At 38.4% G+C, this 27,769-nt stretch overlaps 1 protein-coding gene across 2 annotated transcripts in view; it reads left to right on the plus strand.

The window, feature by feature from the left end:
* Positions 1 to 22,836, plus strand: part of WDR76 (WD repeat domain 76) — a 75,147-nt gene extending 52,311 nt beyond the window's left edge. For both annotated transcript variants that reach the window (XM_068550684.1, XM_068550694.1), the window contains exons 9-13: positions 254 to 412; positions 5,414 to 5,631; positions 6,227 to 6,379; positions 8,002 to 8,055; positions 21,283 to 22,836. In XM_068550684.1, coding sequence (XP_068406785.1) covers positions 254 to 412; positions 5,414 to 5,631; positions 6,227 to 6,379; positions 8,002 to 8,055; positions 21,283 to 21,538 — 840 coding nt within the window. In that variant the 3' untranslated portion in view covers positions 21,539 to 22,836. The remainder of the gene's footprint in view (positions 1 to 253; positions 413 to 5,413; positions 5,632 to 6,226; positions 6,380 to 8,001; positions 8,056 to 21,282) is intronic.
* The last annotated feature ends 4,933 nt before the right edge of the window (positions 22,837 to 27,769 follow it).

Raw genomic sequence — 27,769 nt, forward strand, 5'->3', positions numbered from 1 at the left:
ACTAGTTGGCTAGTTGCAAAAAGCTGGAAACTATTAAAATAAATGTGACTTAATTTTGTTGGATTGAAAATTAGGAAAAAGTAACTTAGTGAGAGTATAAAGTTTCTAGTTCTGACTTTCTGAATGGGAAGGTGGGTACAATTATAGACTAAGACTGAATATAATACAAATAGTTTAATGACATAATGACGTAGAAAATATTAGTGCTTTTCACCAGTTTTTGTCTCTCTCCCCACCCCCAACTCTATTCCAGACTCACCAACCTAAAGAAGATGGAGTTTATATTTTTCAACCCCATAGTCAACCAGTTAGCTGTCTTTACTTCTCGCCTGCCAATCCAGCTCACCTGCTGTCACTGAGCTATGATGGCACATTACGCTGTGGGGATTTTTCCAGAGCTGTTTTTGAAGAGGTAAATGTTAATGTGTTTACATATGGACCTCAGATGATATTCTGGATTCTTTATGAAATGCCACATGAATGATTATTATACCATCAAACTGGGTGAGATGGTATAGAATAGGGACTTTAGAACTACACTGCCTAAATTCAAATCCCATCTGTTACTATTTGTGTGACCTTGGCAAGTTGCTTACCTCTTTGTGCTTCAATTTCTTTAGTTTTGAAATGGAATGGTAATAGTATCTACCTTATAGGATTGTCATGAGGATTAAATGAGTTAATGTAGATAAAGCATTTACTTAAAACAGAGCCTGGCACATAATAAGTTTTTGCTCTTATTTTTTATTTTTGCAGAAAGCTTTTAAATAAAATAACTTATTCTTCTATTTTATTATTATTATTTTTTAACATCTTTATTGGAGTATAATTGCTTTACAGTGGTGTGTTAGCTTCTCTATTCTTCTATTTTAAGGCTTAAAACTTGTCCTCTTTTATTCAGGAAAAAATATTGGAATATTATTATACTTTTGTTCATTATTTCTAGCCTTGGCAGATATGAATTTTGTGGGGATGAGTCTTAGATGTGACAAAAAAGACTAGAGAAATTCATCACATAACAGTTCTATAATACATTGTCCAAAACTTTTGGCCAGTAATGTAACACAGAAACTATAAAATTTGGTCTTTTGTCTTCTAGCTAAGATTTATCGTCTCTTATATGCCATGTATAGCTGATGGTAGAGAGATTAGCTCAGCTGTTTTTATCTGGTGAAGTTAGAATGAAAAACTGCCATTTGATGTCATATAATTGTACTCTGGCAAGAAATGGACACCTAGGCGGTTTCATTCAGAACATCTTAGGCCAGGTTTATTCGTAACCACCTGTTGAGGATAAGATCTTTTCCTGGGCTAGTCTAACCCCTGCAAGGTAAGATTAAGTTGAAGTTTAAGAATAGTTGAAAGATGTTGGTCTCATACTCGTGACTGTCCATCCTCCCAGAGATAGTCTACCAAGTTAACCAGACTACTTACCCCTTGGAGGTTTTCAAATCGGTTTGATCTCTGGTTGGGTAGGCCATAAGCTTCCAAAGGCCTGAGGAATCCTCACAATATTGGATCCCAGTGATTACATTTTGGTCTACTACTTAAATATCTACTACTTAATGTTACAACAAACATATTTCAAGTGAGCTTTCAGATTTGCTTAACCATATCAGATTTCCTCATTAAGAGAATTCCTACAAATCAAACTCTTTTTTCATATGGATTTTAATCTTTGTGAAATTTAGGATGGTTTAGATGTAGGTTTTCATTCTTTAGCTTATTTCGAATGGGACTTTTAAAGTTTTTAGAGGTCCTCAGTATAAGAGCATTTTATATGTGATAGACAATGAAGAAAACAGGGTATCATCACTGATTATGGCTTATCATCATAAATACTAATCAATGATCTAATTTTATGCCTTAATTTTTTTATGTAAGCCAGTGCTCAAAGTTAATGCATTCTGTCTTTGTAATTATTCTAATACTCTATGTATAGATGATTCATAATTACTTATAAAAGAGTTTTTAACTAATCATTTTAATAGCTATAGTATAATATGTAACTGCTTTTGTTCGTCACTGAACTCCTAAAATGATCTTTCTTACAGTTGGGAAGGCTTTTTCTCTCTTCTTGAGAGCTCATAGTTTTTGGGTTTTCTTTTAAAAATGAGGATGTTTAATTTCATTTAAGTCTGTTTTTAACCATATGAAAAAAAGACTTTTCAAGACTGTTAATGTGTTGCTGGTCAGACTTGATTTCCTAATTACTGACAACTAGAAGAAACACAGTTTCTTTTTTTTACTGGTGTCTTTGCTTTTTTTTTTCTTTTAATTTCTATTTTTACCTTTTTAAAAATAGGTTTTTAAGAGCAACGTTGATATTTAAAATCCTTATTGGAAATGGATGGGCTATTAGTCATGGATTAAATGAAATAATTTTTGTGAAAAGTCCTCTTTAAACTGTTTAATGGTAGCACTTTGGTTATTAATGCATACCATATAGTTATGTATGCAAGTCACATTCTGTTTTGTATTTGTTTATATTCTTACAGGAAGGTTGGAGTTTGAAATTTGAAGGTACATCTATGTTTTATCAGCCACTTAATAATAACTGATTGTACTTATTTTTTAATACAACTTTGTTGAGATATAATTCACATACCATTTGATTCACCCATTTAAAGTGTAAAATCCAGTGGTTTTTAGTGTATTTATAGGGTTGTGAAACTGTTACCACAATCTAATTTTAGAATACTTATTACCTCCAAAAGAAACCCCTTGCTTATCAAGTACTCCCGATTTCCCCTTTCTCCCTAGAAAACCACTAATCTACTTTCTGTCTCTACAGATTTGCCTGTCCTGGACATTTCATATAAAAGGAATCATACAGTTTATAGTCTTTTGTGACTGGCTTCTATACTTATCGAAATGTTTTCAAGGTTTATGCATGTTGTAGAATGTGTCAGTACTTCATTCTTTTTAATGGCTGAATAGTATTCCCTTGTGTGGCTATACCACATTTTACACATCCATTCATTAGTTGATGAGCAGTTGGGTTGTTTCTGTTTTTAACTATTACGAATAATGCCATTATGAACATTCATGCACAGGTTTTGTGTGCTTTCATTTCTCTTGGGTATATACCTAGGAGTGTAATTGCTGGGTCATATGGTAACTCTATGTTTAACATTCTGATGAACTGCCAAGCTGTTTCCCAAACCGGCTTCACCGTTATACATACTCATCAGCAATATGTGAGGGTTCCCATTTCTCCACATCCTTTCCAATGCTTGTTGTTGTTGGTGAGTATAGCCAACCTCATGGGTATGAAGCGGTATCTCATTGTGGTTTTGATTTGTGTTTCCCTAATGATTGGTGATGCTGAGCATGTTCATCTGCTTATTGGCCATTTGTAATTATTTAGAGAAATTTGGATCTTTTGCCTATTTTCTAATTGGGTTATCTGTGTTTTCAGTAATGAGTTGTAAGAGTTATCCACTTATTTATTTTTTTAAAAGTCAGGTTTATTGAGGTATACAGTACATATTGTAAAATTTACCTTTGTTAGGTGTGCAGTTTTATAAGTTTTGGCAAATTGTATATACCTGTTTAACCACCACTGCAATCAAGACATAAACAATTTCCATCACCCGGAAGAATTACCTCATGACCCTTTGTAGTCAGTCCTCTCCCCCTTCCTGAAGCCCCTGGCAACCACTGATGTGATTACTGTCCCTATAATTTTGCCTGTTCTAGAATGTCAAGTAAATGGAATCAAATGGTGTGTAGCTTTTTGTGTCTGGCTTTATTTACCTAGCATAATGTTTTTAAGATTCATCCATGATATTGCATGTATCAGTAATTTGCTTCTGATACTACTGATTGAACAATTATCTTGTGTTAGGTACTAACCTGAGTGTGCTTTATATATATTATTAAGCCTAATAACACCCTATGAAATAGGTAATGTTCTCCCCATTTAACAGTTGAAAAAACTGAGGTAAAGAGGTTTATTAGCTTGCTGAAGGACATAAATGGCAGAACTAGAATTTGCACTTGAGTCTCTCTGACTCCAAATCCCCTGCACTTAACCATTTTAATATAATGACTGAATACTTCAAGTTTCATTTGTGTGTATTGGGCTTTTTTTGGTATAGGGGTTGGGATACCTTTGGTGTATTAATTTGTTAATCTCAGTTTATAGTAATACTTGTTATTAAAACTAAAAGTCAGTAGCAATTCATGATTCAGTGATAAGAATTGTGGTAATTCTTTCTTATTTGAGTACTGACACGTTCTACAACATTTATTTTTTATTCCTTATATGTGTGAGCCCTGAGCCCAAAGTAATAATATTGTGGATTGTAAGTGATTAAAAAGTTATAACAATAATACATGCTCTGATAAAATATTTACAGTAGGGGACTTCTGTGGTGGTCCAGTGATTAAGAATCCGCCTTCCAATGCAGGGGACGCGGGTTTGATCCCTGGTCGGGCAACTAAGATCCCACATGCCGCAGGGCAACTAAACCTGCACGCCGCAACTAGAGAGAAGCCTGCAACGAAGACCCAGTGCAACCAAAAAAACCCCACAAACTTACAGTAAATAGGGTGTGCAAACTAAATCTGCCCTTCCCCCATTCCCACTCTCCCAAAGTAACCTTTGTATTTTTTGTGTATGCCTCCAGAAAGTACACATATACTTACAAGCATATAGATACAGATTTTTTTCTTTGCGCTAATGGGTTCACACTATATACATACTTTTTTGCAACTTGCTTTTTTCATTTACTAGTATATCTTGGACAGTTAATAGTACAAATCTACCTCATTCTTTTTTAGCATTGCATGGTATTTCAAAGTAGAGATGTACCATCATGATTTAACCAGATCTTTTTTGGTGGACATTTAGGTTGCTTTTTATTGCTGTTATAAGCAGTCTGGCAGCAAGGCATCCTTATATATATCTTAGTGAAATTACTGGGTCAAAGGGTATGTATAGGCATTAAATATTTTGATAGATGTGTCCTGATTGCTGTAAAAATTTTGTATCTATTTACACTTCCACCAAGAGTAGGTGAGCATTCAAGCCATATACCTTGAACTTAGTTGGCAAAGTTACTTGGTATATTAAGGTATTTCAACTGCGTAAGATTCAGATTCAGTCCATTTCCTAGTAAGTTTCACAGGGTAGATCTGCATCTGAGGTTTACTGGATTTAAGAGATTTGGGATGTAGCCCTGACATGGGTGGATGGGCTGTTTGATTGCAGTCTCACAGCTGATCAGTGCCTTAGTTTCCATCTAAGGGGATTACCATTTTGCCCTATGCTTCTTGTGGGGATCATGGGAGGATAAATGAGGTTATTTGGGTTAAGTGTTTTGTTACTCTTTTAACAAAGAATTTATGCATTGGCTTTCTTTAAAAGAAGAGTGTTACATAAGTTGATTGTTACTTATATCCTTAGGTATATAGAGATGAAGGAAGTAGCTTTTCCTCCTTTGACTTCTTGGCAGAAGATGCTTCCACTTTAATAGTAGGTCACTGGGATGGAAGTATGTCACTAGTGGATAGGCGGACGCCTGGAACTTCTTGTGAGAAGCTTATCAATTCTTCTTTGAGCAAAATAAGAACTGTACATGTCCACCCAGTGCATAGACAGTATTTTATCACTGCGGGATTAAGGTATGTCCTTCATGAAATTTTATGATTTAGGCCTTTTAATGTTAGGAATAATGTTTTAGTTTGGTGGTCAAAGACTTCTGACTTTTTTTGTGATACCCACAGACCAAATAATTTTCCTTTCTACACCGATTGAGCATTTTTGGTTTTTTTTTGAACGTGATTTTTTTTTAAATGAGAGATTCTTTTGGATTTAATAAATAGCGCAAGTGTTGAAACAAATATACATTTTTGTTTTCCTTGGCCTCATGCGTTTACTTCTAGTCTTTTGAGATGAACGTACGTAAAAAATATAAAAGTTCCATGTGACCTATAACTTCTTGGTCTGTGTTAACTTTTTTCTTGGATAGATGAGAAAACCAGCTAGAACCTTGCCTCTCTATACCCACCTGGTTACATATATATGCTATAATTTTGAAATTTTTCTTATTTTTACTCTATACCAGTGTTTTTAAAATTAATATAGAAGATTAGAGGGTTCTGTCTTAACTGTTCTTTAATGTAGTGAGTATTTGAGTGTCTAATTTATGTTCAGTGCTATTGTAGAGTCTTACTATGTGTACTGTGACAACACTGAGAATTATTCCTCCTGTTACAGGGATATTCATATTTATGATGCAAGGTGCCTGAAACCCAGTAGAAGCCAGCCTTTGATTTCTTTGACTGAACACACAAAGAGCATCGCTTCTGCCTATTTTTCACCTCTTACTGGTAACAGAGTAGTAACCACATGTGCTGATTGTAAGCTGAGGTAAATTGGGAAGACAGAAATACGTTGTTAAGGAATCTAGAGTCTGTAGTTACTGTGTTAAACAGTAGCTTTGTTAACTACTGCTCCTTATTAAATCACTAGTGTTATTGTTTCATAGTAATGTCTAGGTTCCCAAAGATCAATGACCTGTACTTAATGGCTTTTCAGCAGTTTTGGGATCTGTACATTTCCTTGAGATTGGCAAGGAAGGTCTGTAGCTACCCTGGAGAGTGATGTCGGTCTTTGCTTTTAGCACTGAAATCTGATGAAATCAGGCTTGTGATATCTTGGAAGGGAGATAATTTTAGCATAGGGAGAAGCTCTTACTTTGGAGATAGTGGGGTCTACCCGACAAGTGAAGTGCTGAATTGAAGTTGCAGAGCCCCAGGCCATGGGCAGGCAGAAAAGGTAGCAAAAATTGGGCTTCTATACAAACTACTGGATAAAATTTTATGGTTTTAGCTTTGATACCTTTCTATAGCTACTTCCTAAAAATGGATTTTAAAATGTAATATAAACCAATTGAACAAAAATAGAAAATAATGCCAATTAAAAAAGATGTGGAGAATGTTAATGCAATCACAAAGGAAATGATTTTGTTCTCTTCTAAAATCCCTGATTTTGCTTAACATTGCAAGCAATTCTCTGTTTATGAGAGTTTTACCTTAAGTGATTTTGGAATTCGTTCATTATTCATTCAACAAGTATCTGTTAAATGTATACTGTGGGCCAGGCTCTAGAAAGGCACCTAATTTCTGTTTAGACCCATCTATTGGGAAGAACATGGTTTATAGTGTGTGACGGGTACCCAGTTAATTTCTAGTGGAGTGTGTGAGCATTACCAGGTAATAACATTAAGAGATTTAGTCTCCAGACAGTGGCAGCCCAGTGTCCCCTTTCCACCCATGCAGTTTTCTTTGTCTTAAGGGCTACTTATTTGTCCCATTCCTGTTCATTTGCACTGCAGAGTTTACTCTTGTTACATTAGCCATTAGTGATTTGGCTTTCTAGTAATCTAATTAGTTAATAAGCTCTAGTGCCAAGAAATTTCAGTGGAATAGCTAAGCACAAGGAGAAGGGGGAGGTGGTGATGATTCGGTTAGTTTCTGTCTGCCAGGGTACCTAGTGGAGGCTTCTGGATTCCTCCAGTTGCCCCACAAGAACTCCTCCCCTTGGTCACCGGACAGTCTTAGTCTCGTCTGAATCTGTAAGTGACACTATCACGCCCTCAACTGATGAGTCTCCCTTGATACATGCATGCACTTTTAGGTTATTTTTGCATTTTCAGACTACATCCCTTATGTATGACATATATTACTGTGAATCTGAATATAGAGTCTAGATTATCACTTTAGAATGTACATTTAAGTTTGGAGTAATAATGTCTAAATAAGTAATTTCCACACTAAACTATAAGCACTGAATTTTATAATATTCTTTGTAACGTTTGTAAATATATTAGCTGAGGTTTGTTAGAGCCTGATCCTATATATTTTAAGATAACAATCATATTTCATATCATGAACCAGTGAAAAGCTTGTTAAATACACTGATAATATTTCAGAAAATTTTCAAGAAACAATAAAGAGTGTGCCCCTTTATTCTTGCTCTTTATTTTCTAGAATCTTTGACAGCAGCTGTATATCCTCGAAGATTCCTCTTCTCACCACCATCAGGTAGGTTTCCATGTGCCAAATAAAGTAGACCCTGGATTACCATGAGGTCTTTGTTGGAGTGCATACATTGGACATCTGATTGTCAAGGAGATGTAATAGGTCTGGTTTTGTATTTCATTGTTCCAGTGTTCCAGGTTGCTAGTTCCTATCCTATACAGAAGGGTTCTTGCTTCCAGGTTTCCTGTTTCTGTAAAGAGGTTCAATCTCTTTTAGTCAGTAGCTGTTCTCTGCCTTTGGGTGGTTATTTTTGGTTAAGGTGAGTGACTTTATTCCAACCTGAATTACTCATGTTATCCTATTGAGACTTACTTGCTCGTGAGGCTAGCTGAAGCTGTTTATTTGCACCTGTTTGTTCTGGGCTCGGAGGGCTTCCCCATCTTCCCACTTACTTTGTTTGGTTACCCTTTTTGTGCATCTGCTACTTTTAATGTATGTATTTTACATCAAACTTTATGCAATGCCTTCTTCCTAGACATACCTCTTTATTAGTATTTATGAAGTTGGGGACAGGGTGTGCAATGTATGTTGATTGTTGCTTCATGAGTTTTATAGTCTATAGAGGCTATATTTAAGCATGTTTGTTTTCTTTTTTTTTTTTTTTTTTTTTAAAGATTTATTGATTGATTGATTGATTGCTATGTTGGGTCTTCGTTTCTGTGCTAGGGCTTCTTGCAGTTGTGGCAAGCGGGGGCTACTCTTCATCGCGGTGCGCGGGCCTCTCACTATCGCGACCTCTCTTGCTGCGGAGCACAGGCTCCAGACGCGCAGGCTCAGCAGTTGTGGCTCACGGGCCCAGTTGCTCCGTGGCATGTGGGATCTTCCCAGACCAGGGAGCGAACCCGTGTCCCCTGCATTAGCAGGCAGACTCTCAACCACTGTGCCACCAGGGAAGCCCCATGTTTGTTTTCTTTTTCACAGAATTTCCCTCTTCATTTCCTTTTTCAAACTTTATTAATTCTAGTTTATTGGTTTCTAATGCATATTTTAAAAAAATTATCTAGTGTGATGATTCAGAGGTCAGTAGGGATAGGGTCATTGAGTGGCAGAGGGAAATGTGGTTCTCCATTGTTCATACTTCTTTAGTAAGAAAGGGTTGCTAATGGTGTTACAATATAGAGAATAAAAAGGCAGTGCTTTGTTTTTTGCTTTGGAGAGCAGTAAAGAGCCCCAAATATATTAAAAAAATTTTTTTTACTTTATTTTTAGTTGTGGTTATAAACACATAAATTAACCATCTTAACTATTTATACGTATACAGTGCAATAGTGTTAGGTATATTCACATTGTTGTGCAGCAGACTTCTAGAATTTTTTTATCTTGCAAAACTGAAACTGCCCATTAAACATTAATTCCTCTTTCTGCCTTTTCCCAGACCTTGGCAACCATCTTTCTACTTTCCATTTCTATGATTTTGACTACTATAGATACTTCATATGAGTGAAATCATACAGTATTTGTCATTTTGTGACTGGTTCATTTCGCTTAGCATAATGTCCTCGATGTTCTTCCATATTCTAGCATGTGACAAGATCTCCTCCTGTTTAGTTTAATTTTTTTTTTTTTAAACATCTTTATTGAAGTATAATTGCTTTACAGTGGTGTGTTAGTTTCTGCTTTATAACAAAGTGAATCAGTTATACATATACATATGTTCCCATATCTCTTCCCTCTTGCATCTCCTTCCCTCCCACCCTCCCTATCCCACCCCTCTAGGTGGTCGCAAAGCACCAAGCTGATCTCCCTGTGCTATGTGGCTGCTTCCCACTAGCTATCTATTTTACATTTGGTAGTGTATATATGTCCATGACACTCTCTCACCCTGTCACATCTCACCCCTCCCCCTCCCCATATCCTCAAGTCCATTCTTTAGTAGGTCTGTGTCTTTATTCCCATCTTGCCACTAGGTTCTTCATGACCTTTTTTTTTTTTTCCTTAGATTCCATATATATGTGTTAGCATACTGTATTTGTTTTTCTCTTTCTGACTTACTTCACTCTGTATGACAGACTCTAACTCCATCCACCTCATTACAAATACCTCCATTTCATTTCTTTTTATGGCTGAGTAATATTCCATTGTATATATGTGCCACATCTTCTTTATCCATTCATCCGATGATGGACACTTAGGTTGCTTCCATGTCCTGGCTATTGTAAATAGAGCTGCAATGAACATTTTGGTACATGACTCTTTCTGAACTATGGTTTTCTCAGGGTATATGCCCAGTAGTGGGATTGCTGGGTCGTATGGTAGTTCTAGTTTTAGTTTTTTAAGGAACCTCCATACTGTTCTCCATAGTGGCTGTATCAATTTACATTCCTACCAACAGTGCAAGAGTGTTCCCTTTTCTCCACACCCTCTCCAGCATTTATTGTTTCTAGATTTTTTGATGATGGCCATTCTGACCGGTGTGAGATGATACCTCATTGTAGTTTTGATTTGCATTTCTCTAATGATTACTGATGTTGAGCATTCTTTCATGTGTCTGTTGGCCATCTGTATATCTTCTTTGGAGAAATGTCTATTTAGGTCTTCTGCCCATTTTTGGATTGGGTTGTTTGTTTTTTTGTTATTGAGCTGCATGAGCTGCTTGTAAATCTTGGAGATTAATCCTTTGTCAGTTGCTTCATTTGCAAATATTTTCTCCCATTCTGAGGGTTGTCTTTTGGTCTTGTTTATGGTTTCCTTTGCTGTGCAAAAGCTTTTAAGTTTCATTAGGTCCCATTTGTTTATTTGTGTTCTTATTTCCATTTCTCTAGGAGCTGGGTCAAAAAGAATCTTGCTGCGATTTATGTCATAGAGTGTTCTGCCTATGTTTTCCTCTAAGAGTTTGATAGTGTCTGCCTTTACACTTAGGTCTTTAATCCATTTTGAGTTTATTTTTGTGTATGGTGTCAGGGAGTGTTCTAATTTCATACTTTTACATGTACCTGTCCAATTTTCCCAGCACCACTTATTGAAGAGGCTGTCTTTTCTCCACTGTATATGCTTGCCTCCTTTATCAAAGATAAGGTGACCATATGTGTGTGGGTTTATCTCTGGGCTTTCTATCCTGTTCCATTGATCTATATTTCTGTTTTTGTGCCAGTACCAAACTGTCTTGATTACTGTAGCTTTGTAATATAGTCTGAAGTCAGGGAGCCTGATTCCTCCAGCTCCATTTTTCGTTCTCAAGATTGCTTTGGCTATTCAGGGTCTTTTGTGTCCCATACAAATTGTGAAATTTTTTGTTCTAGTTCTGTGAAAAATGCCTGTGGTAGTTTGATAGGGATTGCATTGAATCTGTAGATTGCTTTGGGTAGTATAGTCATTTTCACAATGTTGATTCTTCTAATCCAAGAACATGGTATATCTCTCCATCTATTTGTATCATCTTTAATTTCTTTCATCAGTGTCCTATAATTTTCTGCATACAGGTCTTTTGTCTCCTTAGGTAGGTTTATTCCTAGATATTTTATTCTTTTTGTTGCAATGGTAAACAGGAGTGTTCTCTTAATTTCAATTTCAGATTTTTCATCATTAGTATATAGGAATGCAAGAGATTTCTGTGCATTAATTTTGTATCCTGCTACTTTACCAAATTCATTGGTTAGGTCTAGTAGTTTTCTGGTGGCAGTTTTAGGATTCTCTATGTATAGTATCATGTCATCTGCAAACAGTGACAGCTTTACTTCTTTTCCGATTTGGATTCCTTTTATTTCTTTTTCTTCTCTGATTGCTGTGGCTAACACTTCCAAAACTATGTTGAATAATAGTGGTGAGAGTGGGCAACCTTGTCTTGTTCCTGATCTTAGTGGAAATGGTTTCAGTTTTTCACCATTGAGGACAATGTTGGCTGTGGGTTTGTGATATATGGCCTTTATTATGTTGAGGAAAGTTCCCTCTATGCCTACTTTCTGGAGGGTTTTTATCATAAATGGGTGTTGAATTTTGTTGAAAGCTTTCTCTGCATCTATTGAGATGATCATATGGTTTTTCTCCTTCAGTTTGTTAATATGATGTATCACGTTGATTGATTTGCGTATATTGAAGAATCCTTGCATTCCTGGAATAAACCCCACTTGATCATGGTGTATAATCCTTTTAATGTGCTGTTGGATTCTGTTTGCTAGTATTTTGTTGAGGATTTTTGCATCTATGTTCATCAGTGATATTGGCCTGTAGTTTTCTTTCTTTGTGACATCTTTGTCTGGTTTTGGTATCAGGGTGATGGTGGCCTCGTAGAATGAGTTGGGGAGTGTTCCTCCCTCTGCAATATTTTGGAAGAGTTTGAGAAGGATAGGTGTTAGGTCTTCTCTAAATGTTTGATAGAATTCGCCAGTGAAGCCATCTGGTCCTGGGCTTTTGTTTGTTGGAAGATTTTTAATCGCAGTTTCAATTTCAGTGCTTGTGATTGGTCTGTTCATATTTTCTATTTCTTCCTGGTTCAGTCTCGGTAGGTTGTGCATTTCTAAGAATCTGTCCATTTCTTCCAAGTTGTCCATTTTATTGGCATAGAGTTGCTTGTAGTAATCTCTCATGATCGTTTGTATTTCTGCAGTGTCAGTGGTTACTTCTCCTTTTTCATTTCTAATTCTATTGATTTGAGTCTTCTCCCTTTTTCTCTTGATGAGTCTGGCTAATGGTTTATCAATTTTGTTTATCTTCTCGAAGAACCAGCTTTTAGTTTCATTGATTTTTGCTATTTCCTTCATTTCTTTTTCATTTATTTCTGATCTGATCTTTATGATTTCTTTCCTTCTGCTAGCTTTGGGGTTTTTTTGCTCTTCTTTCTCTAATTGCTTTAGGTGCAAGGTTAGGTTGTTTATTCGAGATGTTTCCTGTTTCTTGATGTAGGCTTGTATTGCTATAAACTTCCCTCTTAGCACTGCTTTTGCTGCGTCCCATAGGTTTTGGGTCGTCGTGTCTCCATTGTCATTTGTTTCTAGGTATTTTTTGATTTCCCCTTTGATTTCTTCAGTGATCACTTCGTTATTAAGTAGTGTATTGTGTAGCCTCCATGTGTTTGTATTTTTTACAGATCTTTTCCTGTAATTGATATCTAGTCTCATAGCGTTGTGGTCGGAAAAGATACTTGATACGATTTCAATTTTCTTAAATTTACGAAGGCTTGATTTGTGACCCAAGATATGATCTATCCTGGAGAATGTTCCATGAGCACTTGAGAAAAATGTGTATTCTGTTGTTTTTGGGTGGAATGTCCTATAAATATCAATTAAGTCCATCTTGTTTAATGTATCATTTAAAGCTTGTGTTTCCTTATTTATTTTCATTTTGGATGATCTGTCCATTGGTGAAAGTGGGGTGTTAAAGTCCCCAACTATGATTGTGTTACTGTCGATTTCCCCTTTTATGGCTGTTAGTATTTGCCTTATGTATTGAGGTGCTCCTATGTTGGGTGCATAAATATTTACAATTGTTATACCTTCCTCTTGGATCGATCCCTTGATCATTATATAGTGTCCTTCTTTGTCTCTTGTAATAGTCTTTATTTTAAAGTCTATTTTGTCTGATATGAGAATTGCTACTCCAGCTTTCTTTTGATTTCCATTTGCATGGAATATCTTTTTCCATCCCCTCACTTTCAGTCTGTATGTGTCTCTAGGTCTGAAGTGGGTCTTTTGTAGACAGAATATATATGGGTCTTGTTTTTGTATCCATTCAGCCAGTCTGTGTCTTTTGGTGGGAGCATTTAATCCATTTACATTTAAGGTAATTATTGATATGTATGTTCCTATTCCCATTTTCTTAAATATTTTGTGTTTGTTATTGTAGGTGTTTTCCTTCTCTTGTGTTTCTTGCCTAGAGAAGTTCCTTTAGCATTTGTTGTAAAGCTGGTTTGGTGGTGCTGAACTCTCTCAGCTTTTGCTTGTCCGTAAAGGTTTTAATTTCTCCATCAAATCTGAATGAGATCCTTGCTGGGTAGAGTAACCTTGGTTGTAGGTTTTTCTCCTTCATGACTTTAAGTATATCCTGCCACTTCCTTCTGGCTTGCAGAGTTTCTGCTGAAAGATCAGCTGTTAACCTTATGGGGATTCCCTTGTGTTATTTGTTGTTTTTCCCTTGCTGCTTTTAATATGTTTTCTTTATATTTAATTTTTGATATTTTGATTAATATGTGTCTTGGCGTGTTTCTCCTTGGATTTATCCTGTATGGGACTCTCTGTGCTTCCAGGACTTGATTAACTATTTCCTTTCCCATATTAGGGAAGTTTTCAACTATAATCTCTTCAAATATTTTCTCAGTCCCTTTCTTTTTCTCTTCTTCTTCTGGGACCCCTATAATTCGAATGTTGGTGCGTTTAATGTTGTCCCAGAGGTCTCTGAGACTGTCCTCAGTTCTTTTGATTCTTTTTTCTTTATTCTGCTCTGCAGTAGTTATTTCCACTATTTTATCTTCCAGGTCCCTTATCCTTTCTTCTGCCTCAGTTATTCTGCTATTGATCCTGTCTAGAGTATTTTTAATTTCATTTATTGTGTTTTTCATCGTTGCTTGGTTCCTCTTTAGTTCTTCTACATCCTTGTTAAATGTTTCTTGCATTTTGTCTATTCTATTTCCAAGATTTTGGATCATCTTTAGTATCATTATTCTGAATTCTTTTTCAGGTAGACTGCCTATTTCCTCTTCATTTGTTAGGTCTGGTGTGTTTTGACCCTGCTCCTTCACCTGCTGTGTGGTTTTTTGTCTTCTCATTTTGCTTATCTTACTGTGTTTGGGGTCTCCTTTTCACAGGCTGCAGGTTCGTAGTTCCCGTTGTTTTTGGTATCTGTCCCCAGTGGCTAAGGTTGGTTCAGTGGGTTGTGTAGGCTTCCTGGTGGAGGGGACTAGTGCCTGTGTTCTGGTGGATGAGGTTGGATCTTGTCTTTCTGGTGGGCGTGTCCACGTCTGGTGGTGTGTTTTGGGGTGTCTGTGGCCTTATTATGATTTTAGGCAGCCTCTCTGCTAATGGATGGAGCTGTATTCCTGTCTTGCTAGTTGTTTGGCATAGGGTGTCCAGCAGTGTAGCTTGCTGGTCGTTGAGTGAAGCTGGGTCTTGATGTTGAGATGGAGATCTCTGAGAGATTTTCGCCGTTTGGTATTACGTGGAGCTGGGAGGTCTCTTGTGGACCAGTGTCCTGAAGTTGGCTCTCCCACCTCAGAGGCACAGCCCTGATGCCTGGCTGGAGCACCAAGAGCCTTTCATCCACACGGCTCAGAATAAAAGGGAGAAAAAAATAGAAAGAAAGAAAGAAAGAGGATAAAATAAAATAAAATAACGCTATTATAATAAAAAATAAGAAAAAAATTATTAAGAATAAATGTATTCAGAAAATTTTTTTTTTAATTTTTAAAAATAGATTCATTAATTTTTTATAATAAAAATAAGAAAATTATTAAGAAAAAAATTTAAGAAAAAAATTTTTTTTAAATAAAAAATATCAAAAAACTTATTAAAAATTTTTTTTAATTTCTAAAAATAGAAAATAAGGAAAAAGTTATTAAGAAAACAGTTATTAGGAAGAAAAAATTTTTTTAAGTAAAAAAAAAAAAAAAAAACAAAAACGGACGGACCTAACCCTAGGACTAATGGTGAAAGCAAAGCTATACAGACAAAATCTCACCCAGAAGCATACACATATACACTCACAAAAAAAGGCAAAGGGGAAAAATTAATATATCCTGCTCCCAAAGTCCACCTCTTGAATTTGGGATGATTCGTTGTCTATTCAGGTAGTCAACAGATGCAGGCACATCAAGTTGTTAGTGGAGCTTTAATCCGCTGCTTCTGAGGCTGCTGGGAGAGATTTCCCTTTCTCTTCTTTGTTCGTACAGCTCCCGGGGTTCAGCTTTGGATTTGGACCCTCCTCTGCATGTAGGTCGCCTGAGGGCGTCTGTTCCCCGCCCAGACAGGAGCGGGTTAAAGGAGCAGGTGCTTCGGGGGCTCTGGCTCACTCAGGACGGGGAGAGGGAGGGGTACGGATGTGGGGCGAGCCTGCGACGGCAGAGACCAGCGTGACGTTGCAGCAGCCTGAGGCACGCCGTGCGTTCTCCCGGGGAAGTTGTCCCCGGATCACGGGAGCCTGGCCATGGCGGGCTGCACAGGCTCCCGGGAGGGGCGGTGTGGAGAGTGACCTGTGCTCGCACACAGGCTTCTTGGGGGTGGCAGCAGCAGCCTTAGCGTCTCCTGCCCGTCTCTGGGGTCCGCGCTGATAACCGCGGCTCGCGCCCGTCTCTGGAATTCGTTTAGGCGGCGCTCTGAATCCCCTCTCCTTGCGCGCCGTGAAACAAAGAGGCAAGAAAAAGTCTCTTGCCTCTTCGGCGGCTGCAGACTTTTTCTCGGGCTCCCTCCCGGCTAGCGGTGGTGCACTAACCCCTTCAGGCTGTGTTCACGCCGCCAGCCCAAGTCCTCTCCCTGGGATCCGACCAAAGCCTGAGCCTCGGCTCCCAGCCCCCGCCCGCCCTGGCGGGTGAGCAGACAAGCCTCTCGGGCTGGTGAGTGCTGCTCGGCACCGAGCCTCTGTGCGGGAATCTCTCCACTTTGCCCTCCGCATCCCTGTGGCTGCGCTGTCCTCCGTGGCTCCGAAGCGTCCCCCCTCTGCCACCCGCAGTCTCTGCCCACGAAGGGGCTTCCTAGTGCGTGGAAACCTTTCCTCCTTCACAGCTCCCTCCCACTGGTGCAGGTCCCATCCCTATTCTTTTGTCTCTGTTATTTCTTTTTTCTTTTGCCCTACCCAAGTACGTGGGGATTTTCTTGCCTTTTGGGAGGTCTGACGTCTTCTGCCAGTGTTCAGTGGGTGTTCTGTAGGAGCAGTTCCACGTGTAGACGTATTTCTACTGTATCTGTGGGAAGGAAGGTGATCTCCGTGTCTTACTCTTCCGCCATCTTGCCCCCCATCTCCAGTTTAATTTTTTAAAATTAATTTATTTTTGGCTGCATTGGGTCTTCGTTGCTGCGCACGGGCTTTCTCTAGTTGAGGCGAGTCGGGGCTACTCTTCATTGTGGTGCGCGGGCTTCTTATTGCAGTGGCTTCTCTTGTTGCAGAGCATGGGCTCTAGGCACACGGGCTTCAGTAGTTGTGTCACACGGGCTCAGTAGTTGTGGCTTGCGGGCTCTACAGCCCGGGCTCAGTGGTTGTGGCACATGGGCTTAGATGCTCCGCAGCATGTGGGATCTTCCTGGACCAGCGATCGAACCCGTGTCCCCTACATTGGCAGGCGGATACTAAACCACTGCGCCACCAGGGAAGTCCCTTCCTCTTTTAAAGGCTGCATAATATTCCACTGTATGTATTTGCCACATTTTCTTTTTCCATTCATCTGTTGATGGACATTTTGATTGTTTCTACCTCTTGGCTATTGTGAATAATGCTGCAGTGAACAAATGGGTGTAAAGATATCTCTTTAAGATCCTGCTTTGAATTCTTTTGGATATATACCCAGAAGGGGGACTTTGATGGATCATCTGATAATTCTATTTTTAATTTTTTGAGGAACCTTTGTACTGTTTTTCCATAGCAGCCAAACCATTTTACATTCCAGTAGTGCACCAGGGTTCTAATTTCTCTTTATATGCATCAACACTTACTGTCTGTTCTTTTGTTAGTGATTATCCTAATGAGGTAATATCTCATTGTGGTTTTGATTGCATTTCTCTAATGATTAGTGATGTTAAACATCTTTTCATTTGCTTGTTGGCCATTTGTGTATCTTCGTTGGAGAACTGTCTATTCAAGTCTTTTGCCCATTTTTGAATTGCATAATTTTTGTTGTTGTTGAGTTATAGGAATTCCTTACGTATTCTGCATATTAACCCCTTATCAAATATATGATTCGTGAATATTTTCTACCATTTTGTGGGTTGCCTTTTCACTCTGTTGATTGTTTCCTTTGATGCACAGAGTTTTTAAGTTTGATGTAGATTTGTCTGTTTTTGCTTTTGTTGCCTGTGCTTTTGGTGTCATATCGAAGAAGTCATTGCTAAATCCAGTGTCCTGAAAGTTTCCCCCTATGTTTTCTTCTCTGTTTTATTAATAGTTTCAAGTCTTATGTTTAGGTCTTTAATCCACTTTGAGTTAATTTTTGTATATAATATAAGATTATTGTCCAACTTTATTCTTTTGAATATGGATATCCACTTCTCCCAGCACCATTTGTTGAAGAAACTGTCCTTTTCCCATTTTGTGGTCTTGGCACCCATGTTGAATATCACTTGACCATGTACATGTACATTTATGGGATCTATTCTGTTCTACTGGTCTGTAGTGTCTGTCTTTATACCAGTACCACACTGTCATGATTACTGTCGCTTTGTAGTATGTTTTGAAATCCAGAAATATGAGGCCCCCAACTTGGTTCTTTTTTTTTTTTTTTATCTTTGGCTGCACTGGGTCTCTGTTGCTGTGCGTGGGCTTTTCTCTAGTTGTGGCGAGCAGGGGCTACTCTTCATTGTGGTGTGCGGGCTTCTCATTGCAGTGGCTTCTCTTTGTTGCGAAGCATGGGCTCTAGGTGCGCGGGCTTCAGTAGTTGCGGCATGCGGGCTCAGTAGTTGTGGCTTGCGGGCTCTAGAGCGCAGGCTCAGTAGTTGTGGTGCATGGGCTTAGTTGCTCTGCGGCATGTGGGATCTTCCTGGACCAGGGCTCGAACGCATGTCCCCTGCGTTGGCAGGTGGATTCTTAACCACTGCGCCACCAGGGAAGTCCTCTTCTTCTTTTTAAAGATTATTTTGACTGTTTGTAGTTCCTTGAGTTTCATATCAATTTTAGGATTTTTTTTCTCTCTGTAAAACATGCCATTGGGATTTTCATAGGGATTGCATTGATTGAATTCTATAGATCATTTTGGGTAGTATAGACATTTTAACAATACTAAGTCTTCCAGTCTGCAACCACAATGTCTTTCCATTTATTTGTGTCTTCTTTGGTTTGTTTTAGTAATGTTTTGTAGTTTTCAGTATACATATCTTTCACATCTTTGGTTAAATTTATTCCTAAATATTTTATTCTTTTTTATGCTATTGTAAATGGGATTGTTTTCTTAATTTCCTTTCTGGATTGGTCATTCTTAGTGTGTAGCAATGCAACTGATTTTTGTGTGTTGATTTTTGTATCCTGTAAATTTGCTGAAATTGTTTAAATAGTTTTTTTGTGTGTTTGTGGAGTCTTTAGTCCTACCCAGTTTTCTAGTCCTACCGAATTTCCAGTACTATGTTGAATAGACATGGCAAGAGTAGGCATCCTTGCCTTTTACCACATCTTACAGGAAAAGCTTTCAGTTTTTCATCATTGAGTATTATGTTAGCTGTGGGCCTTTCATATATGGCGTTTATTATGTTGAGACAGTTTTGTCTATTCCTAGTCTGTTGAGTGTTTATCATGAAAGGGTATTGAATTCTGTCAAATGATTTTTCTGTACTGGTTGAGAGGATCTTATGATTTTTGTCCTTCATTCTGTTAATGTGCTATATCACATTAACTGAGTTTTATATGTTGAACCATCCTTGCATCCCAGGTATAAATTCAACTTGGTCATGGTGTATAATCCTCTTAATGTGCTGTTGATTTTGGTTTGCTGGTATTTTGTTGTGAATTTTTGCATCAATATTCATCAGGAATATTAGTCTGTAGGCTTTTTTTTTTTTTTTTCTTGTAGGTTCCTTGTCTGGCTTTGGTATCAGGGTAGTGTTGGCCTCACAGAATGAATTGGGAAGTGTTCCCTCCTCTTCAGCTTTTTGGAAGAGTTTGAGGAGCACTGGTGCTAATTCTTCTTTAAATGTTAGGTAGAAATCTCCAGTGAAGCCATCTGGTCCTGGGATTTTTTTTGTTGGGAGGTTTTTGGTTATTATTTTAATCCCTTTACTAGTTATAGTTCTATTTAGGTTTTCTATTTCTTCATGATTCAGTCTTGGTAAATTGTATGTGTCTGGGAATTTTAAAAAAATAATTAATTAATTAATTTTTTGGCTGTGTCGGGTCTCAGTTGCAGCACGTGGGATCTTCACTGAGGCATGCGGGATCTTTCGTTGAGGTGTGCGGGCTTCTCTCCAGTTGTGGCATGCAGGCTTCTCTCTAGTTGCGGCATGTGGGTTTTCTTTTCTCTAGTTGTGGCGTGCAGACTCCAGAGTGTGTGGGCTCTGTAGTTGTGGTGCGTGGGCTTAGTTGCCCCACAGCATGTGGGATCTTAGTTCCCCCACCAGGGATCGAACCCGTGTCCCCTGCATTGGAAGGCAGATTCTCTACCACCGGACCATCAGGGAAGTCCTGTGTCTGGGAATTTATTCATTTTTTCTGGATTGTCCAGTTCATTGGTGTATAATTGTCCATAGTATTATAATCCTTTTAATTTCTGTGACATCAGTTATAATGTCCCATTTTCATTTCTTATTTTAGTGATTTGCATTTCCTCTCTTTTTTTTCTTAATCTAGCTAAGGGCTTGTCAATTTTGTTCATCTTTTCAAAAAACCAACTCCTAATTTATTTTTTTCTATTGTTTTTCTATTCTGTAATTCATTTATCTCTGCTCTAATCTTTATTATTTCCTTCCTTCTGCTGTCTTTTGGTTTTGTTTGTTCTTCTTTTTCTAGTTTCTTGAAGTGTAGTTAGATTGTTGATTTTTAGATCTTTCTTCTTTTCTAATGTTTACTGCTATAAATTTCCCTCTTACTATTGCTTTCACAGCATCCCATAGATTTTGGTAGGTTGTGTTTTCATTTTTATTTGTCTGCAGATATCTTCTAATTTCCCTTGTGATTTCTTCTTTGAGCTCCAGATGTATTTTTAACTTTAAGGTTGTATGGAATATAAAATGATTTCAGGGTTTGGTAATTAGGGGAATACAAATATGGGAAATAGCAGATCCTGTTAAAACAGCAAAAACCTAGATTATATATTTCTTTGTTCTAGGTCTTCTTCTGTTTGCATGTGCTAAAAAAAAGGAGGGGAGTCCATTGAGCTAGTAAATAGTGAACAAAAAAGGTGCCATTTCAATAGACATTTAGTGACCATCCACTGAGCACAAACCACTATACCCAGCACTGGAGATTCAAAAATGCAGAATACATCATCTCTGTCCTGAGTTTCAGTCTTGCATGAAGGATGAGATTAGGTTGTTGGTGACGCAGTAACTTAATGAAAAGAAACTTGGCAGAGAATATCAGCATTTAGGAGCAATGCCATCTTTACCCTCTGCCCATGCTACCTGGAGTTATTTAACACTACTGTCCTTTAAAAAAATCATTTTTTTTCACTAGGCACAACACCATTACTGGGAGATGGCTGACCAGGTTCCAAGCTGTGTGGGACCCTAAACAAGAAGACTGTATCATAGTCGGCAGCATGGCCCATCCACGGCGAGTGGAAATCTTTCATGAGAGAGGAAAGTGGGTGCACTCTTTTCTTGGTGGAGAATGCCTTGCCTCTGTGTGTTCCATCAACGCTATGCACCCAACTCGGTATATTTTGGCTGGAGGTAACTCCAGTGGGAGGATACATGTTTTTATGAATTAAGAAAGTTGCGGAGTTTTTGGTTTGACAACACCGATTTGTTCAAATTAATCAGTGTCTAAGGAGCCCAGTAATTCACGTGGCTTAGTCTGTTTGCTTGGTAATATGTTCTATTTTTAGCAAATACAAAATTGCTTTGTTAATAAGAACTGTGAGCAGAAGGTACTTTTAGTAAGAGAGAAGCCTTGGAGGTTGTTTCTATAGGATGGCGAGGGAGTTAAAGGGGAGACTGTGATGCCTTCAGCACTTTTAATCAGGCAGAATGTTGAGAAATTCTAACATAAATTATAAAGCTTTGAGTGATCAGTATTTTGGTTGTTTTTGTGGTTTTGATTCTATAGTGATATATAGATTTGTGGGTTTTTTTTATAGTTTGCAGTAAATATTTATTTCTAGACTCATACACTGGAAGGGGTCCTGAAAGGTCATCTAACTCAGTGATTTTGAAACTTTTGAGTTTTTAAACTGAGCACCTTTTTTCCCCCTTGCCTCTAAATTAAATCTTACATGAAATCCCAAGAAATTGCTGAGCAGCTTTGGTTCACTTGGGCAGGGCCTGTGTCTGTGTGTGTTGACCCTTTCCCTCCCGCTCCTCTACATGGCTCTTGAGACACAGCCAAGGAATCCCAGGGCTTGTAGGCACAGGATTTGGATCTACCTGATTGCTGTAATCCAGTATGAGATTACCTTCAGACCAGTGTTTCCCAGACTGTGGTTTGTAGCTGTTCACGTGAAATCAGTTAAGTGGCCATGAACAGTGTTTACAAAAATGAAAAGGAGAGAAATAGTAAAGAATAGCAAACATAATTAGAGTAAGTATTCTTTTGTGAAACTTAGTTCCATATGCATACATATTTGTAGGTATACATGCATACGTATATTCTGCCGTAAAATGTATTTCTTTATTACTGTGGTACTGTGGGTCATGGTTAAAGAAGTAAAAGCTCCTGACTTAGAAAGTCACAGACAGCCTTATCTGTCCCTGTCTTTAAACTCTCCAGAGGAGAGTCAATAACCTGGGGAAGTGTTATGAAATACCATTTTTGGAATTTCTTCATAAAATTTTTTTTTCAGAAGCTATGGCAATTTGAATGTGTCTGTTGTTGGATATTACTAAATCAGTGACTAATATTACTGTGTGACCTTACCTATCCAACTTTTTCCATTGTTCTTCATTGCCAAACTACTACTGAAAGCCTGTTGTAAATAGCTTCAGCAATATGTTTGATTTCTAAGAGGAAATATTATCTTTTCATAATTGTATATCACAGAAATAAAGTGACATGTATCATTTCCTTGAACATTTTTTTCTTAAGTAATTTCCTTCTCTGTAATTAAAGTCTAAATAAGTTGTGAGGCTTAGTTTATTAATAGGTTGTGGGTGTTTAGAAGGAATAGGATTTCTCTGTTTTCTTGGTGATATGAATACAGGAATTGATAAGCAAGGTGGAAATATTAATTTATGAAATGCAAAAAGTAAGGTTATGTGAGGTTGAGGTATATTTAAACTGTCCTGGAAATAGTAAATGAAACCTTTAGGCTCCCTTTCCCTTTTCCACGCCACTTAATTTTACAGGTTCTAGAGTGGCTAGTTCTGTGGGAGTTGTTCTTTTAAGATGTTGAAAACTACTCGCAATCAAATTAGTACTATCATTTAAGCTTTGAATACTTGGTGGTATACTTGGTGCTAATTGCCTGGCTTCTGCACTAAATGTTAGCAAATTCTTGATGTTTCTCACTTTCCTGGTTTCTTTTGCCACTGTAGCTTCATAAGCTGTGCTATTTATATCTCATTCTACTTAACAGAGTTCTGTCTTCTTGAGGCGGTACAGGAAGGAGAGTAGGAGAGTGAGTGGGGGACTTGTTTCTTGGTGGTAAGCTCTATAAAGAAGCAGTTGTTTAAATCTAGAAAGCACGTAAAGGACAGTTGCCTCCCTTAGGACATCCTTAAACTGTATTCTGTTGTGAAGGGCACTTCTCCCAGAGAGTCGCTTAAAGCTGTGTGGCTTCTGTAATTATGTGTGTATTATGATTGCTCTCTCCCTTCCGGATAAACCTTTTTTGTTAGCTGGCCTTTATAACATCTCATAAGCATGTAAGCTCTGAATTCTCCTGTAGTTATTTTCTTTGAGATGCCTGACCTTTTTTAATGTGACATTAAGGAGGAAGGGGATGATCTCATTTGGGGTGGATGGAGACTTGGTCAGACTAAGAGAGACTGCAAATGATTAGGAACTGATAGAATCTGAATTGCTTAAGACCCATTTTAGTATTCTGTCCTTTGAGTTAACCTTTCCACAGAGAAGACTTTGCAAAGGTAGTTCTCCAGGAAAGCAGAGAGCTTTAGGGCTGTGGATACAAAGGTTTAAATACTTTCAGCCAGTGTACAGTACATGAGAAGAGGATGAGGGCAGAAACATGTGCCTTCTGTATCAAACTTGAGAGGAAGAAGTATATGCACTCTGTCTTCAGATTCCAAAAACTTAGGCATCTCGTTTGTTAGGCTGTCCCTTCTGATTTAGTACTTTTGTTTTTCCTTGTTAGTACAGAGTTGATGGCCAGTAATGAGTTTTAGTTTTAAGACAGCATAGACCCATAATTCTGGTTCATGTGGCTGTAAATGTTTGACTTTTCAAATGAAAAGGTGGAATTTTGTGAGGAAGATAATATTTAGCACAGTTACACAGAGCAAGGAGTAAAACATCTTAATGTATGTTTTCCTAAAATGGAAGCTGTGCAAAAGGAAATGTTTTAAAAATATCTTTTGCGCATTTTACTCCACTCCATCAGCATGTTGTAGGGGAGTGTAGAGGAAGCCTGTTCATGAGCTAAAACCAGAAGTGTGTTCAGGTGCAGAGGGGCTTGGTTGTGGTTGAGGCACCCTAAGCAGGGGCCTTGAAAGGATGTGTGCATAGCTGAGTCGTCATTAGTTATCCAAAGAAGGGCTATAGGGACTTCCCTGGTGGCACAGTGGTTAAGAATCCGCCTGCCAATGCTGGAGACCCGGGTTGGAGCCCTGGTCAGGGAAGCTCCCACGTGCCGCGGAGCAACTAAGCCAGGGTGCCACCACTACTGAGCCTGCGTTCTAGAGCCCATGAGCCACAACTACTGAGCCCATGTGCCATGACTACTGAAGCCCGCGTGCCTAGAGCCTGTGCTCCACAACAAGAGAAGCCACTGTAATGAGAAGCCTGTGCACCACCAGGCTTAAAATAAATAAATAAATAAGTAAATTTATTTTTTAAAAAAAGGGCTGTAGCTCTAAGTCTGTAGGATCATGGGAAACCACTCGCATCCAGTGGTTCTCACGCTTTTTTACTCTTCAGATCACTTTAAGCAGAGACTCCTGTCATTTAAAAAAAAAACAACTTCCCTGGGGACAGGGCACTGGATATCATTTTATTTTTTTATTAATTTATTTTTGGCTGCATTGGGTCTTCATTGCTGCATATGGGCTTTCTCTAGTTGCAGCGAGCAGGGGCTACTCTTTGTTGTGGTGCACGGGCTTCTCATTGCAGTGGCTTCTCTTGTTGTGGAGCACTGGCTCTAGGCACACGGGCTTCAGTAGTTGTGGCACGCGGGCTCTAGAGCGCAGGCTCAGTAGTTGTGGTGCACGGGCTTAGTTGCTCAGCGGCATTTGGGATCTTCCCAGACCAGGGCTTGAACCTGTGTCCCCTGCATTGGCAGGTGGATTCTTAACCACTGCGCCACCAGGGAGGTCCCTGGATATCATTTTAAAGGTAATAGGAACCTCTTAAAATTTGGAAGTAAGTGACATAACCTGATCGGTGCTTTAGGAAGATGATCTAGTGGCAGAATGGAGGGTTGGAGGGCAGGTAGAACTGAAAATAGGAAGATTAGATAATAAGCTAGTACAGTGGACCCTAGTCTCACCTTTTATCCTCATGGAATTTAGAAGACCATTACCAGTCCATAGCCACAGAGTGATGGTTACAGAATTAGATGAGATAGTGTTAAAGGAATGTATGTTGTTAAGTTGTAAATATGAGGTTTGTAATTGTAGTGGTGATATCATTCTGTTCCCTTCGTAGGAAGTGTTTGCTGTTCTCTCTCTTACTCCAGGCTTATGAACACTGGTGCAGAAGCTGGACCATCTAGATTCTCCTTTGGGCTCTGAGACTGTGTGTAACCTTGGGAAAATCATTTCTTGGTTTTCCTCATCAGAAAAACGTGGTCCAATTCATCTCCAAAATTATTCCACACTTACAGCTTCTAAGTTCTTAATAGTATTTATTTTTGGGGGAAGAACAAGGATAATAGATGGCTATAAACAAAATGATTATTTTAAATAATTCCAGTCGCAGACAGCAGTCAGCTGTGTAAATCCCACTGGTATCCTTTTATTATCCTTTTATCTATGTGTTGTTAATTTTAAGGAGGAGAAAGTGAGATAGGCTGTAAGTTAAAAAAAAGAGTCCACTCTTCTATGATATTTAAATATTTATTTACGTTTAAAAATAATTTTCATGGCACCAATGATTTTATGCTAACTACATACTGCATATGTAGAAAAAAGTACATTGCTTTGAAGGAAAATGTAACTTAGAATTTTTGGCACACAAAAGGTTAACAACTATATATTTTTTTAATGAAACTAAGAAATTCACATTTGCAGGTAGTTTACCTTCTACTGCTTAAAGATGCAGTACACTATTCTTTAGTAAGGGTTTTATTTCCTCTGATAGATGAAGCTGTGGAAACCACTGCTTTTTCTACAATGAGATCAAAACTAATTTTGAGAGAAAATAGGAGACATAGTGGAACACAGTAAAATCAGGTTAAAAACTTGAACAATTTTTAATGACGGGGAGATACCAAAAAAGACTAGTCACCAGCAAAGGAAGTTTGTTATTCAAGCACTATTTGAAAAGCAAATTGAAGGAAATTTTTCTATCTGTATTTTGTGGGATAAGCCCTGGAAAAAAATAACCCAAAAGTCTCTGTTCAGAGAGCAAAATCCAGCTGTAGGAAGTGGTATGGACTATTGTACTGTTAGAACTCTAGACACAAGTACGTACCAGGATATGGAATACTGCATCTGTCTTTAATGTGAATATGAAAGGTCAGAGTCGAGGCTATCACTCACTGCATAGAAACACCATATTCTACAGACTGAGGTAGGAACACTACACTAAAAGGTAATCTGCTATGTTGCATAAGACAGTAGATATCCAGGTTAAAACCAGCCCCCTATTTCCTGACAGCCTTTTCTTCTCTGAGTCTACTTTTTACTCCAATCCTGTGCTAATAAAGCCTTTCCTGTGTAGATGACAAGTGGCAGTGGCTAGTTGGTTCTAAGCGATCCCTGATCTTTACTAGGATCTCCCTCTGTTTTTGTCTTGTCACTTTGAAATTAGATGTTTGTAATTCTGCCCAAATTGTTGCTGGTATGGAAATGATCAGACAGGCCCTCCTCCATGCTTAGATTCTGGCTGCGTTTTAGCATTCCAGCGCTTGATCTTGCTCATCTTGGCATCAGACATCTCTTTGCTGGTTGGTTGTTCGAGCACCCTTTAAACAAGCAACCCCAGTGCCTCTACTGGGAAATGATCCCGGATCTTTAACACATGTCAGGAATTGGAGCAGAGCTGACCCTCTTTCCGCTTACACACTGGTAAGGAGCAGTTTTATTGTCTAGATCGGGGTTGGCAAATTATAGCCTGTGGGCTAAATTCAGCTCACTGTCTGTTTTTATAAATAAAAATGTTATTGGAACACAGCTTTGCTCCTTTGTTTATGTATTACCTATGGCTGTTTTGTGCTAAGATGGCAGAGTTGCGTAGTTGCCAAAGAGTATGGCCCACAAAACCTAAATAAAAAAATATTTACTATCTATCTGGCACTTTACAGAAGAAGTTTGCCGACCCCTGGTCTAGATAAAAGGGCAATTAAAATTTCGAAACACAGCACCACCCCCAACCTTAAAAAAGGAAAAACTCCGTTTATTCCATGGCTATTATATTCTATATGTGGACATGGTTCTGCCGTCTCAGAGGACAAACTAGGGGAAAGCAGATCTACACGTGACTCATTTTCTTCTGCATTTGGGGCTGCCCAGCATCATAGGGTGTCAGTAGCTGCTCCACTGTTAATGTGGGTCCCAGGAATATGTCCACTGACTGTCCTTACATAAGTCCTCAGGCCCCAGATGACTTAGAAATCTCTCCCTGAGATGAAAACAAGATCTTGTGTGTGAGTGGTTGTAAGAGTTGC

Source organism: Eschrichtius robustus, chromosome 1 (assembly GCF_028021215.1).
Source record: "Eschrichtius robustus isolate mEscRob2 chromosome 1, mEscRob2.pri, whole genome shotgun sequence".
In the NCBI taxonomy this organism is placed as follows: domain Eukaryota; kingdom Metazoa; phylum Chordata; class Mammalia; order Artiodactyla; family Eschrichtiidae; genus Eschrichtius; species Eschrichtius robustus.